Raw genomic sequence first — 16,982 nt, forward strand, 5'->3', positions numbered from 1 at the left:
TTTGAAGAATAACAAATACAGACTGCTACTACATTTACCTAATTTGCTCTGTACTGATGGAGCTTTTCCTTAAGCTCCCAATTTCCAGCATGATTATTATTTAGAATAGGTAGCCATCTATGAGAAGTTTCTGAAGAAGAATACTTTTTTTTATCACTAGCCTCTCTTAGAGAGCATCAATCTAGTCCATGAAAGTAACAGAGAGGTCAAGCCGGTTACTTCATTGTCTACAGACGTCCACACTTGTTCCACATTAAGTGCGGCTGGCTGGGTATTGTTCCAATAAGAGCCCTTGGGCTAAGGGTCAAAATCTGGCTTCCAGGGCCAACTCTGTCCCTCCTTTGGATGTGTGACCCAGATACATCACCTAACCTCTTTGACCTCCAGTTCCTCAGCTGTATCGAAATGAAGATGATGACAGTACCTGTCTGGAGGACCCAGCCTTAAAATTACCTTGAGGAACAAGTGCCGTTAAGTTGACAGAAGTGCTTTAGTCATTTTGGATGAGGATGGAAGAGTGAGACAAGGGGGGGCTTAAATCAAGGAAAGGGTCCATTCGTCTATGTTGCTGGCAACCTGAGCTAAGAAGAAAGCCAGTTCTAAACGCCATCCAGCCTAACATCCATGCCAGTTATGGGTTTAGGGAGGAAGCCACACTCGTCGTGTACCCCTGGAGTTTGGCATGAGTTAACCTGGATACTAGGTCAAGATAGTTTGTTATGCCAGAGGCCAAGCTTAGCAGTGAAGGTAAAATAGGGAAAGCACAGAGTAGGAAGAACCCAAGAGGCCAGCTAGGGACCTTGTCAGCAAACGTCCCCATGTGTCTTCCCAAGTTATCCCATTAGTTGGGGCAGACTCTGAACCCTAACATGATGGCCCAGGTAGGGAAGCTGTCATAGATCAGCCAGCTTACCTGAGCTCAGCCTCTCCTGGGAACTGAGGAAACGTCTACATGAGCCTACACCGTGTTAAGAATGTTTTTTCTTTCCCAGGAAGGTGGAGGGTGATGATCCACAGGTTCTTACCACAAGATTGCTTTTATTTTCCTCCCCTTGAACCCTCCCTACACCTGTCTGATGGCTGAAATTCACCACGCTTGGCTTCCAGCTTCACACCGTTTTCCCTCACAAAAGAAGGGACTTTGTAGAAATCCATTTCAAAGGTAGATAGGAGTGCAATAATGAAACTTTCTTCACTTTAAATTTTAAAATGCCTATTTCTATTTTAAAATTTAAATTTTCTATTAAGTTTGCATTTGCCTTCTACCTAGACAGTCGTAAGTGGACAGGGTCTTCCACTTTTTGCTTTTTCTCCCCCTTCTTCTGTGACCCTTAAAAAAGAAAAGAAAGCCATAAACCTAACAATTCAATGGAAGTAAGTTAACTTAGAACTTCAGGACAATGTCACATCCAAAGAGATGACAACAAATGTATCTATAAATAATGGGAGGACAGCCTGATGTTAAGGGACTCCTAATAAAGTAGTATTGCTCATACTGACCAGAGGACACAATATTGATATTTAAATTCACATGTGGGGTCTTCCCCGGTGGCGCAGTGGTTAGGAATCCGCCTGCCAATGCAGGGGACACGGGTTCAAGCCCTGGTCCAGGAAGATCCCACATGCCGCAGAGCAACTAAGCCCTTGCGCCACAGCTACTGAGCCTGTGCTCTAGAGCTCGTGAGCCACAACTACTGAGCCCACGTGCCACAACTACTGAAGCCCATGCGCCTAGAGCCCCTGCTCCGCAACGAGAAGCCACCGCAATGAGAAGCCCACGCACCGCAACGAAGAGTAGCCCCCGCTTGCCTCAACTAGAGGAAGTCCACGCACAGCAACGAAGACGCAATGCAGCCAAAAATTAAATAAATTAATAAATAAATTAATTAAAAAAAATTCACGTGTGTGTATGTGTGTGTGGGGGGGGTCCTCTAGTAGAGAGGGGCGCTATTTTAATTAGAATACCGTACAACATTTATATACTGTTCTATGACTTAAAGCCTTTCTTAGCCTTTCCTTCATATGATTTTTATGGCTCTTTGATATCCTAGACTCCAAATCCACAGCTCTTTGCCAAAAACCCCCAGCTTTTAGGGTATAGTATGTGGACCACTGGATCCCAGAGACCATTTAGTGGAGTGTTAGGACTGGAATTCAACTTTGTCTGACTCCAGGGGTCCCCTGAGACCCTCTACTCTTCTTATAGCGGGAGGCGTGTCTCGTATTGCATACCATATATAAAAAGCAGAACATGTTTGACTCCCATTTGAACTGAATCTAGGTAGAGCGAGGGACTTTAGTGTCCGTTCCCGTAGGATTCCATGAGCACCATGACCCTCTGCTCGTGACCCTGAGAGCCCCGGGGCTGCATGTGCACAGGGAAACACTCCAGAGCTCCAGGAACTGAGTTTTCCTTATATTGACTATGGATGTTTTCTGAAATCATCATTTACAACTTCGACTTTTTTTTAATGGCTTTATCTCTAGTTTGCCCGGGTTTTCAACAGTGGACACCAAGGACTCGGTGGGCTCAGGTTCAGCAAGTGGCTCTGGGGTGAGGCCGGAGATGCTGGACCCCAGATGTCAGTCTCCAGGAAAGGCTGCCCGCCTCGGCGCCCACAGCCCTGAGTTTCCTGATGCCTCCGCCCTTTTCCTGAAGGGCTGGGGGGGCCCAGGGCTGTGTGTGAAGGGCTGTGGTTACCTGCTCGTATTTCTCCAGCTCCGTGTGGTAGATTTGTCTGATCTGTGAGAGTTTGGCTCTGTAATCAGAATGCTCCACCGAATTGTCGGAACCGGCGCCTCCAGAAGCTGCCGCCGCCGCAGCCGCCGCGGCCGAGCCGCCACCCTTCTCTGGCCCGGCCACCCCCTCCGCCAGCAGCATGTTGTCCAGTCGCATCAGCTGGGGGTCTGTTGGCTCTTCTTCCTGCGCTCCCCGGATACTCAAAACTGCGGGAAGACCCAAAAGAGTGGGGAGGTGTTAAGAGTAACCCAACGAAGCAAAGGTTAACAACAACAACAAAAAACTCCCAATGTATCGTTTGGCTAAGTCTCAAATTACTTGCAATATGGCATCTGAGCAATGGGTTGGAAAAAGAGAGGGATTGGAGGAGGAGAAAATGCAAGGAGAGATTTGCTTCGTTCCCCAAATTAATTATATCCCATCCTATGAGGTACCTAGCATAGTCCAATTGATGGAGGCAGAAAGTAGACCAGTGGGTACCACGGGCTGCCGGGAGGGAGGGAGATAAGGAGTTCGTGATTAACCCGTACAGAGTTTCATCTTGGGAAGATGAAAAAGTTCTGGAGATGGATGGTGGTGACGGCTGCACAACAATGCGAATGTACTTAATGCCACCGGACTGTCCACTCAAAAACAGTTATAATGATAAGTTTTAGGTTATGCATATTTTACCAGTGAAAGAAATTTCAAATCTACAAAAAATTAATGATAGCAATATAGTTTTCACTTTCATCCCCAAACTGCCAAATTTTAATTCAAGGAAAAGCATTTCCTTCTTCATTTCTAATTTTAGATTTCTGTGACGTTGTGGTTTTATACTCATTGACTTTGTAATATTCGATCAGCCTAAATTTTCATCTCCCAAATGATCTAAGCCAGGCAAATCCAGTTAATTTGGAGGGAAGTGTTAAACCTCTCCCCTGGACTAAGGATTTCCATCTCCCCACATTGAGATCAATCTGTTCCAGGTGATAAGAACTCCATCCTGGTACAAACAAGGGTGAGGTCCTTTTAACAAGCTGTCTCGGGGATTCAGAGAAGCCAGTATTCTGATAGGATGGAGAAGGCTCAGCTCTGTTAGAGGCTCTGCTTTTTATTAAAACACCATGACCATTTGCGGGGGATGAGGGGGTGATTTGGACTGAAAGAGATCAAGCGATTTAGTAAATCAGCAGAAGAGCTAGGCAGTCTCTTTTTACTACCTTCATACAACCTGCCATAAAGTAAATCACTCATCTGAGCCCAGTTTACTTGTCAGCAGCCAAGTCTTTGTTGAGAGCGAACACGAAAAGAATTTCCAATTAAAAGCAAACTGAGAGTAGGAAAGGAGGAACACGATTAAAGACAGAGGAGAAGGCGTCCCATGCTGGTTCACATCTTGGGGACGGAGATGGCAGGGTCTACGCAGCCTGGTGGGTATGTGAACACTGGTGCAGCCAGAGAGCCCAGAGCTGTTTCCAGCCGGGATGCATCTGGTGAGCACCACGGGGACGGTGCCAGGTGCAGTTGTCTCCTGAGCCTAGCAAGGCAGCCCCACGGGGTTGTGACAGGGAAGGTGGATCTGAGCTCAATCCGAGGGGACATGTAGACATTCAGGGCATTTCATCACGTATAATACCAGCATAACTGCTGGCTGTGTCCACATGCTCCTGGCTTCTAACAGGCATGACAAGAAGCAACCTTGGAAGCTGTTTCAAAGGAAAGCCCGATTCCTGTGCTAAAAGGAAAACGGCAGCTTTGCTTTCATGAAACAGGGGACAGTCAAGTGGAAGGTCAAGTCATGTGGACCAGGGCTGGCGGTTAGGATTAAAGGCACGGGGTAGGGACACGTGCCCCCCACACCCTATGAAGTAAGAAAGGACGGGAGGAGGGAAAGGAGGATGTGGGGAAGGCAGTTAGCTGGGGATGAAAGAAGGAAGTCCTCCCTGACGCCCAACAAGCCACACTTCAGGACCCAGGTTCTCCTCTTGCATCTGAATTTTTAATATTCTGCTGCACTAAAAGAAAATTGCTACATTGTTAATGGCACAGGTTAGGGGATCCTGGAGGTTTATTTTGTGGACCTTTTTCCAATGACATCCTTTTTTTGTAATGGGAAACTGTCCCTTTGATCTTAGAATAATAAAGATTTAGTCATGTTATTCAGTTCCTTGAATTTATTTACTCAGATCTACAAAGTCCTCAGAAGAACATATCACTAACAAAGGTTTCCTTAAGAAAGGAAATGAATGCAGTAACCATTTCCTGAATACCAGTCCCTAAAGGTGGGGGAAAGAATGTGACCCCGCAAGGAGCTGGGCTTAGAGCCCAGGAACCCTTCCTTCCTGGCCTGTACAGCCCAGTGAATTCTTCCAGGTGAGGGCATTTCCGTGGGGTTTATGGATGTTTCCCCAGTGAATTTTATTGAATGAATTTTCATTACTTTACCAACGACAAATATCAATGGGCCATTTACAAACGAAAAAAGAAAAAGAAGATCAACTCTGAGCCATTCTGTAATTGTTGCACTTTTGCTTGATCATTAAAAAACTGGTGCTGAGGCAAAACTTGACACTAATATGGCCAGTGTATCCCAGAAGAGGCTGCAAACTTTGGCTGACGGGAAATCTCCCCAAGATGCTGAGGCTGGTTAACTCCGGAGCCGGGCAGTGATGCCTCCAAGTGCTTCTTCCTCATCACTCTATAACAATCCTTCCTGACAGATCCAGCACTGACAGATCTTGTGATGGTTTCTGGTCGCAACAATGGTAGCAAAGCAAAAAATAATCATGTCATCTTAATGGTGAAGACGCACTTTCCTAGGGCTACCTAAACACTGCGTTACCTGAGGTGGTGATGAGCATCGTCAGACAGCACCTGTGCCTCAGACTGACCTGCTCACCCCATTAGCTTGCTCCTCTAGCAAAGTTCAATGCGTTATGGGAGGAGAAAGAGAGGCAAAGAGACAGGCATGCACAGACCAAAGTGCTGGCACTAGTCCCTCCAGGTACCAGGTAGGTGACTAGGTGGGCATGTTCCTACTAGTATTTCCCATGTGCCCAATATTTACCTCTGAGAATATTTTCTCTTTCCAGCCTCTCTCAGTTGCACCCACGCCCATGCCCTACTTTTTCATTTAAACAATCAACGGGAAGCACGAAACGTCCACACAAACTCTGTACACCTACCTAATTAATATTTTTCTTGGTCTTGAAATCTAACTGGTTTTAAATGAAATAAGAGAGCAAGTTGCTAAAGCTGGCCAAGGACACTGAAAGGATACAGCGTTAACCCCCTACCCACCAAAGAAGTTCCAGGACTAGCACAGAGGGTGAAGCCGTAATCTATACTGACTCTTATTTTTTCCCCCCTCAGGTACGAAAGATACATTTAGTTGGGGGAAAAAAACACACACACGCAGAGTAAGAGTGTTATCATTTCGCTTAGCTTTTATATAATTTGATGACTCCTGTAAACAAATACTCTTCAAAAAGAAATTTGGATTCACTGAGATTTAATATAAGTGATTTCTAAATGTGGCCAAGAAGAAATTGGTATGCTAGAAATACAATGTACCATAACATCAATGGTGCTTGCACTTATATTCAGAGTTCAGGACACATAAATTGGCCCCAAACCAGAGATCTGAAGAAAATAAAGGAACAGAAAAATGTGGAAAAACAAAAAACCCAACAGTCTTCTCCAAATTATACCCTTTAAATTATACTCAAATGATTGTGAAAATAGAAATTTCAGAGTATGTGTCAGAACCACCACCATAACTATCCACACACACACACACACACAATATAAACAAAAGAAAACTTTCCTCTTCCACTATTTTACATGGAAGATTCTGTCTGAGGGTCTTGGACTGTGTATGTGTGCTGGGCAGAGGCCCGGATGGACCAATAAACAACACTGCATGTACAGGTTTCTGCCCAGAAGGAGCAGCATCCGTACCACTATAAAAAGGGGTGTTGGGGCTTCCCTGGTGGTGCAGTGGTTGAGAGTCCGCCTGCCGATGCAGGGGACACAGGTTCGTCCCCCGGTCCGGGAAGATCCCACATGCCGCAGAGCGGCTGCGCCCGTGAGCCATGGCCGCTGAGCCTGCGCGTCCGGAGCCTGTGCTCCGCAACGGAAGAGGTCACAGCAGTGAGAGGCCCGCGTACCGCAAAAAAAAAAAAAAAATGGGTGTTGAGATTCACTGGTATGAGAAACTGTTCGGCCAGGGAGTTAAAAAAAAAAAAAAAAATCCCACCAACATTAAATAAACGAAAAGGCCGATATGTCTAAGCAGAGTGATGCTACCCATTTACTGCTTGAAGCCGGCACTCTGGCAAGTAGGAGACAAAATGATTATTTAAAAGCTCCTTTTTTATCTCTGTAGCACCATGCAGGTCTCAAATGAACCTTTCACCGGGACACCAGAGATGTTAACACTCACCCTCCAAGATCCAATTTCAACCAGCGGAGCTGTTACCTAATCCAGCAACCATCACATATGATCAGGTTCCTGCTCCCCTGATGGGTGTCCTGCGCCCTCCCTAGCCCCCGCCCCTCTATGCTCCCTACCCAACAGCTTTTACTGAAACAGGTTTTAAAGGGAAAATTCCCGTGTTTATGCCAGTACATACAGGGTTTTAATAGTCAGATCTGTACACTTCCACTACCAAAAATGGAATCAACTGCGGTGGATTTGCTCTCCACGGAGGGTCACCCGACAAGATATTTAACCCTTTCGGTAATCATTCTTCAATAGAGTTTCCTTCTCACAAATCTAACCCCTCATGGAAGAGACCGGCCAAGACAGGTAAGTGATGTATATAGAAATTGTCACATGCCCTTTAAAAAGCACCGGATGTCATGGTCTACCTTGCTGCCATCACTGGCCCTGGGGTTCTTTGGTGAACCTCCCAAGATAAGGAGGCTGTCAGAGCACTGTCGGAGCTGCTCTCACAACTGGTCTCCCGCTGTTCTTTCTTTATTTTTCTTCACACAAGGAGAAAAACAAACCGAACCCAAAGGCAGTTTCGAGATCCTTGGCAGGAGGGCCACGAGCGGGTTGTTTTGTCCTTGGCTGAGCTGTGACATGGATCCGGAGCAGCTCCAGACAATACCCACTAGAGGGCACTCTTTCTTCACCAAGGACTGGTTGGACTGGGAGGGTCCGGCTGTTTCCTGTCCCAGGTTATTTCAGAGCTGGGGAAAATGCCCCCCCGCTTAGATTCATACTTCCACGTCTGGGGCAGGCAGCAGGGGAGGAGGGCAGATCTACAGAGAGGGCTGTCTTCAGATTCGGACAGCAGTCCAGGGACCCAAAGCCGGGCTGAGAGATAGAGAGAGATGATAGAGATAGACAGCCAACAGACAGGCGGTTTGGGAAAGGGCATGAGGCGTTCTCCCCAGGATGGGAGCCCTCACACTTTCTGGCCAACCTCTTTGCTTGATTTGAAGGCACGAGACTTAACCTCCATGCAATTGTTCCACTGTCCACGAGCTGTTCGTCAACATACATGACCAGGAAAGCTGGGGGAGGGAAGCTCTGCCAGCCTCACCCCCAGCCCTGCTCTGCCATCTCCCAGGGGGTCAGAACTTTGGACAGAAGTACTGGGACAGAAATCCATTGTCCTTGCATTTTTTAGAAATAGAACAAAGTGCCTGCCTCCTGAAAATATCACAGTTAACACCTTTTATTTGTTCAGAAAGTACTTGTGCGCAATGAATTGCATCACCTTATAAAACATGAAGGAATATTCCAAACTTAGAGAGTAGATAACTGCAGGTTACAAAGGCAAAGTAATTTCCCCCAAATCAAAGCAAACGGGACAAGCCACGACTAGAATCTAGGTCTTCAACTCTTAGACGCTTTACCCTCTACTACAACGTTAGGATTCTGACTGTCACAAATGGTAGGCAAGTGGATGCTATTTCAATTCTGCGTATGTGTGCGTGTATGCACACACACACAAACGCACACACAAACTGTCTTTTGAGGCCTAGGTCATGACTGACACTCTAGGCAGAAGACAACCAGATATGAGGTAGGGAAGGAAGTTGTTCCTACTGACTTCTTAATTTCTTTACAATTTCCTCCAAATCTGGTCCTCTTCAATTACTTCTTTCGGCCAATAGGACCATCATGATTAGAGCCACTGAGCCGAGTGATAGAATGCCCTCTTCCATCTCAGCCAGAAGAATCCACTTACTACAGTCCCATCCTATTTCAAATCTCAGCTCAAAGTCCTTCTCCATGAAACCCACCCAGACAACAGCTAAAAAGGAGCTCCCTTGCCTCTGAGCCACCAGGGCAAGTACTATCTACACCACAGCCACAGCACATCTCAGAACAACCAAGGTCACACCTGCCGCCTTGAGAGCAAGGCTGTGAGCTTCTGAAAAGCAGTGACAACCTGTCCTACATCTACATATCCCCCCTATGACCACACAGAGCCTCTGGCACTGAGCATCTATTCAAGCATCTCTTAATATATGAGAAAAAGGGAAGGAGGGAAGGATGCAGGATGGTACTCTCCGATGCTCTCTGCCTCGGTCCACTGTCCTTGGCGAGGCAGTTCCTTAGATGGGCTCTTTCTCCCTCTGGTCCAGTTACAAGTTGGACCAGAGTCAGCTACTAGTAGAGGGCCTTTCCCTCTGTCACGTCTTCCACCCCCACTTCAAACATCTGTCATATCAGCCTGAAAATTCTAAGTAAGCAAACCTACACAGTCATTAAGCCAGAGCCTCCGGAACGCGCAGCCTGGTATGTCCCCAGTAAGCCAACATTATCCACGATGAAGGCTCTGGGTTTTGGGGAGAGCCTGGCACATGACTGGTACCTGGGGAAGAATTCCTGGGAGGGCTGAGAGTGGCCCACAGTGAAGGGGCCACACATACCATGTCACCCAAAGTGAGCCCTCTGAGGAATGCTCAGTTCACTTACATCTCTAACTGAGGGCCTCTGAGGTGCCAGGAATGAGGTGGGTGCTGGGATTTCCAAGAATCATCAGACACGGGCTCTGGCTTCAAGAAGCCCAGGGTTTAGACTCCTCTAGTCCCTTCCTGCACGCTACACCAACTGCCCTGAGGCCTGTGGTGGGCGCATAATATTGTCAGAGTTGGTGGTTGGCAACCAAAAAAGTCCCAAGGGATACACACCCTCTCTTCCTTCCTCCAGTTTCCTTCATTTCCCACAAGCACACCTGTACCCACAAATCATAAATTCCTAGCTAGAGCTGAAAAATAACGATGACATAATTTGATTCTTCTGAACCAAAGATGGGACCGACATCTGATGTCAGTGGCTTGAAGCTCAGGGTAGTATGTCCCAATGTTTTTCACCCCCTAATTCTCAACCCCTTTGTTTGTTTGATGGACAAGCGTTTTTGTGTGTTTTGAAAAGAGTCTGTCCATCCAACAAATGGAAACGATTAGCAATGTGATTTCCTGAATTTTACAAACCAGCATTAGAGATAGCTGTCAGTCAGTCCTTCTGGATAGCATGGAAGAACGAGTTACCACCTGAGTGGAGACCATCCAGCCTAGGTGGAGATCTCTGAGGCTACAGTTGCCTGGAGCAGATGTGTCAGATGAGAAGGCCAAGTTCATGGAGACTTCAAGTGTGACAGCCACCCTCGGACTGCCAGCTGTTTGTCTCTTAGCCCTTTAGAAGCTTAGGGACACCAAGGTTGGGACCCACGGGTCTAGGGTTTCTTATGGCATCACCAGGGGTTTAGACATGAAGATAAGATGTCTTCTAGGGCTTTCAACTTTTCGTCTTGGTTTGTTGGGCAGGTAGACCAAGCAAGGAGACTTGAGGGCTTTAGTCAGTTGACAGCAAGACTTTGAGATTCCTCAAGCATTTCATCCCACAAATATTCATTGAGCATCTCCTCTGGTACCAGGCACTGTGCTGTGTTGCAAAATAAAATTGGTCGAGCAGGGACCTTAATGATACACTCATTTTTTCACACTTACCATCCACTACTACGTGCAAGGCTTTCTGAGAAGTTTTAGGGCAGGAGGTGAAAATACAAATATATGACACTCTCGAGATAGTTTTACAGATTTTTGTGGTGGTGGTGGTTTATATCTTGGGGTCTTCTTTAGAAAAACATGCCTTGCTTTTCTTGTCATCCCTTTTTCCGGGCCAGGCTTTGGCAGCCCTGGTCACATGCATTTTCTACTTCTCAGGAAACACTCGGGCATGAATCCCGATCACACGTCCCCTGCTTGGCACACGGAGCCTCCTGGGCCAGCTGGCAGACAGCAGGCTCATGTGCTGGGCAGCAGACTCCTGCCTTCCTGGACAGGTGCCGGCTGCCTGGGTGAGGGGCACTGGGCCTTAATAGCTCTAGCTTGGACTGCTGCATGGGGAACCCCTTGGCCTAAAGAGTTATTACAGAAGTTGGTAGGAGGGCATGACGTCACACTGGGCTTGGCCTCAGACGGCCATGCTTAAAGGGGTGAGAGAAGAAGAAAAGCTCCCCGGGGAGGACCAGCACAGGGTGCGAGAGGCCCAGACGGCACCTGGTAGCTCATGATGCAAGAAACGGCTTCCTACCCAGTTGTACATAAAAAGCATCAGAAATTGGGAGCCACTGGTTGGCAGCTTGCTGTGCAATCCCAGAGATGCAAGCTTCTCCCTACAATGGCAGCTTCTCAAGGAAGTGACCATGGAGAAAGAGAGATCGCTCACTATTCTCTTGCCTTAAGATGAAAATGTTCTGTAGCTTGGAGTCTCAATTAGGCACCTAGCACATTGCCTGCAAGTGCTAATTCCTGACAGATTTCCTCTCCCATTAGATTTCAATATCCTCCCAAAGTGTAAGGGCCCAAGCCCTCTTCTGTCCGCTCTGTAACATGGCACGAAGGAAGAACACCGGTACAAAGCCAGGTCCAAGGCTCCCACTGCATGACCTTGCCTCCCTTCAGCTCAGTTTATCACCCGACAGTCAATAATAATATCAACTATGCCACGATTCTTATTAAAGGATTAAATAAGGTTATTTTTACAAAAGCACATGTCCGTGCTTGGTAACTGGTAGGTTTTCAATTGTTGGTTAAATCTAAATCAATTCCATCGATAAAGGTCCCTTTGGGAAGAATAAGAAAGCAAGATAGATTTAGGGTTAAGAGTTTGGTTTTCATATATTAGGAATCAGCAAGGCAGAAGGAACCAGGCTAAGTTAATGAGTGTACAGACATACACACACACACACGCACACACACGCACACACACACACACCCTGCCTCACTGTGCTGTGCTTCCAAGGCAAGCTCAGACTGACACCATCAAGCCCAGGAAATCGATCCTCAGCTCAAAGAATACATTTCAAAACGTCGTCTTCTTTTTTCTCCTCTTTCCCCCTCTTTATGTTCCTTTCTTGCTATTCTTTTCCCAAGCACATTAAGAATCCCACTTCCTCTGAAGCCTGGTGTGTCCCCTCTTTACAAGAGCCCCCGGCTTTAGTCTACCTAAGTCAGAAAGCATCCTGACCCGGCAGAGCTCACACTGTAAGACGCTATCCTCCTAGAAGGCTGAAAAGACCCTTCTGGGAACCACTCAGCTCTGAAGCAATCTCACCTTGTGTCAGACAAGCTAGCCTGGATGTCCTCTTTAATGGCTGCTTTCAAATTTCCATTAAAAAATAAATAAATTATAACCAGAAGGGAGCAAAGATTCTATTCATGATCAAGGTTTGAAGAAATGTGTTTCAGTTTCGACTTTTGGGTGGGATTCAGACCTCACAGTCATCCCTTTCTGCCGGGGCACAGAGAAACTCCACGCTCAAAATATTAAGATAATTGGATATTGCCACATTTGTATCATGTGTGATCTTATCATCTTGACATAATTCCACTGTCTTAGGACTACGAATGCTTTTCTAGCTCCTAGTGACTAGCGGTGACTTGCATATTTTCAAGTTCAATCATAGCAGAATTTTTTTTTTTTTCCTCCCACCTTCCAAACGATTTCCTCAGAACTAAGTTTGAAAAAAAGAGCATTTTGTTCCCACAAAAATCTTTCCGGTTTTTGAAAATTACAGAATAATTCAACAGCAGGGTTCCTAATACAACGTGCTGTTGATTTTGAGGGGTCCTTACAGAAGATAGTGATAACTTAGCTACCTTGCTTCATGATTATTTCCAATTCCACAAATCACAGAAGACACATACTTCTACTAATAGTACACCTTCATCCTCTGGAGGAGGCTTACTCTCTAACAGGCGGGAAAGGGACACCTCTGCCAGATGACCTCCACAGACAGAGGTGTGCAGACCAAGGACAGAGGGATGTCATTACAGTTGGCAGACAGCAAATTCTAGTCAGGGTCAGACACAGGGCCTAGAATCAGGAAATGAGGTGAAACATTCTGGCTGTCTCCATCCCTTCGGCCTCTTTACCTTGGTCCTTCTACTTCTCCCTCCACTGGAACACAATTTCTTTGAATCTATAAGAGGATGGAAAAGACTCGCTGAATCTCAGGACTACCGTTACCACTGCAACTAACACTGAGAATAATAAGATCACTTCATGTAAATGTGTGCTTTAACTCTACTAATATTTTTCTTGAGATATGAGATGGGACGGAGCATGTGTCTCTCTCCTGTATGGGACCTAGGAGAGGGGACAGCTAGGAAAAGGGCCTGGCAGAGAGCTTTGGTACAAAGATGAAGGAAAAGGATGATCTGCAGGTTTCTTCCAACACATTCCTCTCCATGGACACAGAACACTGATTTTTAGTTAAGTTCAGGGTCACTGGGAGGAAAGACAATTTCCAGCTTCCCTTGCAGCTAGATGTGGTCATGCCTCCAGTGACAAAATTCCAGTTAGTGATAGATGAGTAGAAGATAGATATAAAACTCCTAGGAACGTCCTTAAAAAGAAGGAATGCCTTTCTTGCCTCTTTCTCTCTTTTTCTTTTGCTACCTGGAACATGAATATAATGGCTGGGGCTCTAGCAGCCACTCTGGGCCATGAGTTGACCTGGGGAACAGAAGCCACACTAGAGAGAGAAACCAGATAGAAGTTCTCATATCCTACAGACCAGTCTGTGGTCGCCTTCAGACTATATGAAAGTAAGAGAGAAATAAACTTGCATTTTGTTTAAGCCAAGTTGTCTTGGGAGTTGGGGAGGTTTTTGTTAAATTTTATTTGTGTTTGGCAGCTCAACCAATCTAAGCTAATACAAGCTATTAAGAAAAAAAGAAAGAACTCTAGAAGGCAGAGTGATTTCTTGTTGGGTAGAACGTTACAGAGGAAATTAGAAAGAGGCAGATTTAATAACTAGAGGCAAGTCACAGAAAAACCTGAGAAGCCACTGGGGAGAATTTCTCCCTGCAAAAAAAGAGAAGGTTTAGAACAGATAGAAAAAGCCTTGATCATTAGAGGGGCCTCTCTTGGGTATCACTCAGGCTATTAGCAGAAGTGGGAGAAGATCTGGGAAGCCTGGAGTTTGGAGCAGGGGAAGGAGAGGCCTCCTGGTCGGGGTGTTGGATGGCCTGGAGGAGTGTAGTCTGAACCAGGAAAGAGAGGGGTGGGTGGTGAGGGGTGGCTGCGTGTGGAAACCCGCCCAGAGTACTCTGCCACCTCTGTGACGAAGGAAGCAAAGTGGGGATTCCATCTTGACCAGAGGAAAGTTAAGGCAGGCTAAACTGTCATCCTAGAAGCAAATGTAAGAGCAGTTGCAATATGTGAGACCAAGTTCTAACAGATGACTTTCGGCTGCTGGAACTTGCCCACCTACATACAGCTTGTATTGGGATATTTTCCTTACACCATAGTAACATAATGTTTGTACTCTAACCAGCCTGCTGGATTTGCCAGCTCCAGAGAACTGGAAGAGGGACACGGGAGAAGGGAAAGAGAAATCCCAGTGCGGCCCACTTAGAGAAGAAATCACCTCCGTTCGCTTTGGTGGTAGCAGAAATTCCCCAGCGGAAGGACTCCGGTCTATTTATGGGCATCCCAGGTCCATTTCAAAACACCTGCCAATTAGCTTTCCTTTTTCCATGACCACAAACAACACCTGTGACCCCAGACAGTCATCTCACAAATGTACACAAGGTCAGTCAGGGTCCTTCAGGGAGGGTACGTGTATGATCCATCACCACTCTTTGCAAAAACCACCCGAAGCACACGTCTTGCTGCTAATGAGTCGCCGGTGTCATTCTCAGACACCAGGGGCTGCAGAAACCGCAGGCACACAGGCTACAGGAGAAGCAAGAGGCTTTTTCTGCTTCTCAAAACGTTCTGAGTCGCCTCTGAAAGGACCAAGTCTTTTCCTGATGAGGAAGGTTGGAAGGCAGGACGGGCTGCTGGCTGTGTCTAGAGTCTCATCCTGGGCAAGAGGAGGAGAATGCTGAACAAGAAATGCTGGTTGTGGTGGTGGAATGGGGGGAGGATGCTGAGATGATGAGCTCCAGATTGCAAAACACGCCTTCAGTCCTCACTAGCCTGGTCTCACCATAAAAGAGAAACATGTCATGGGGACCAAGAAAGGATTGGCTTAAGAGAGGCGTGACATTTCTGCTCTGGGGAAGAGTCCATGAAGCCATCGTTTCCAATCTTTCCCGTCTCAGCACCTGTGCCTTTCCTTGGGGAATGAGCTCCGCGGTGGCTCTGAGCTCCTGGGCTGTCCTCCGTGGTGTCCCCTCTTCCCACCAGAGTCCACGTGGCCGAGATCTCGGAAATATAAACACCTGGCAGTCAAATGGGTTTCACTTTTCTTGCACTTGAGTGTAAGCGTTCAAATTCTACCCTGAGCAAGCATTCTCAAATGCCGATTCAAGTTTCCAGGGGGACATCTTAAAGGAGAAGTCGATTTCAAGTAAATGATTGCAACTTATCGAAAATAATGTGCTACTGAGCGTCTGCGGCAAACATCCTGGCAGGCAGCAAGGGGAAGCAGCGCTGAAGCAGATGGGAGCGATTAGGCTCTGATTTTCAGTCGGGCTTTTTCTTGTTGGTGTTGCTTTTACATCCTGGTAAAGTCAGGATGTGGGGGAGAGAAGAGAGAAGGTTCTCTGGACCATTCCTTCCTTCTGTGTGCTTGCCCCCCCACCAAGAACTCTCACACAGGAGGTGCCCTCCCTCTGTGGGGAGGTACGGTGGTCATCATGACCATCATTATCAAAAAGCATTTAGCACCACGAGGCACTCGCTAAATACATCAACAGTTGACAGAGAGACATGATGGAGATCTTAATTTTCCTTTAAAGATCTGCCTCCCTGAGGCTGGGCCTTATTCACTGTGGTTCTTACTACACTTATCTGAAAAGGTATCTTGTTGTCTCTTCTACTGAGTGAGCCGGCATCTCTCCAACCCACAAAATATCTCTTAACTGTTCCACCAGGCTGATGTCACCATGGTCCTACTAGGCCCCTCCATGACGGTACATCACTGGCAAAGTGCATCTCTTTTGCTGAGGACACGGAGGTACAGAGTGCTGATTGCCCAGCAAGTCCCCTGCAGTAAAGAGAGGAGACCCCACCTGTCCCCACTTCATCAGAGGCCCTTACAGGACCTCGTGCTCTTTGGGGTGACAGATACACAGTCATCTCAGAAGCCAACTTTGCTTTTCTCTTTGGGAGCTGCTTGCTTTCCAGTGACACTCTGACTCTGCCAGACTGGTCATGTCCACTTATGTCTTGGGACAGCCTTACAGCTCCGTTAAAACAAAAATCTCTCAGCCTGCACAAAGTGTTGCCAGCCTGCACAATTTCACCAACACGGCCATCCCAACAAGGACCCAGGTTGGTCTCTTGGTCAAGCAGTCACTCAACAAACATATGCCGAGTATCTACTCTCTGCTGGGTCCTGTATTTCAGCTGGAGAGACTCGACCAGAAATAAGAGAAGTCTGCAGAATCATGGGGAAAAGAGAAGCATCGGCTGATAACACAAAGTGAAAGCAATAGGTGTGTGGACAAATGGTACGGGAGCCATGGAAACAGGGATATTTTCTTGTGGGGGAATGAAACTTCAAAGCAATTTGCCAAAAATAAGCTCATTTGCTTGTACTCTCACCTGAACATTATGGGGTATTATTAACCCCTTTATTCGGATGGGGGAATGGAAGCACAGTAGATTCAGAAGGGCCCATGGGCACACAACTAGTTCTGCAGTGGACTCACTGCCAGGGCCTTCCCTCTACATCCCAGCCGCCTCCAATCTTAGCCGGGCTGGTAGCAAGCAAGGGCCAGAGCCCTGAAGAAAGCACAGGGCTGACCCAGGACGCTAGGGCCTGAATTAGCAGCT

At 46.8% G+C, this 16,982-nt stretch overlaps 1 protein-coding gene across 4 annotated transcripts in view; it reads right to left on the minus strand.

The window, feature by feature from the left end:
• The window catches only part of PBX1 (PBX homeobox 1), a 318,246-nt gene that overhangs the window by 89,923 nt on the left and 211,341 nt on the right, over nt 1-16,982 (minus strand). For all 4 annotated transcript variants that reach the window (XM_060297043.2, XM_060297028.1, XM_030848237.3 and 1 more), the window contains one exon: nt 2,702-2,946. In XM_060297043.2, coding sequence (XP_060153026.1) covers nt 2,702-2,946 — 245 coding nt within the window. The remainder of the gene's footprint in view (nt 1-2,701; nt 2,947-16,982) is intronic.

This window comes from Globicephala melas, chromosome 1 (assembly GCF_963455315.2).
Source record: "Globicephala melas chromosome 1, mGloMel1.2, whole genome shotgun sequence".
NCBI classification, from domain to species: domain Eukaryota; kingdom Metazoa; phylum Chordata; class Mammalia; order Artiodactyla; family Delphinidae; genus Globicephala; species Globicephala melas.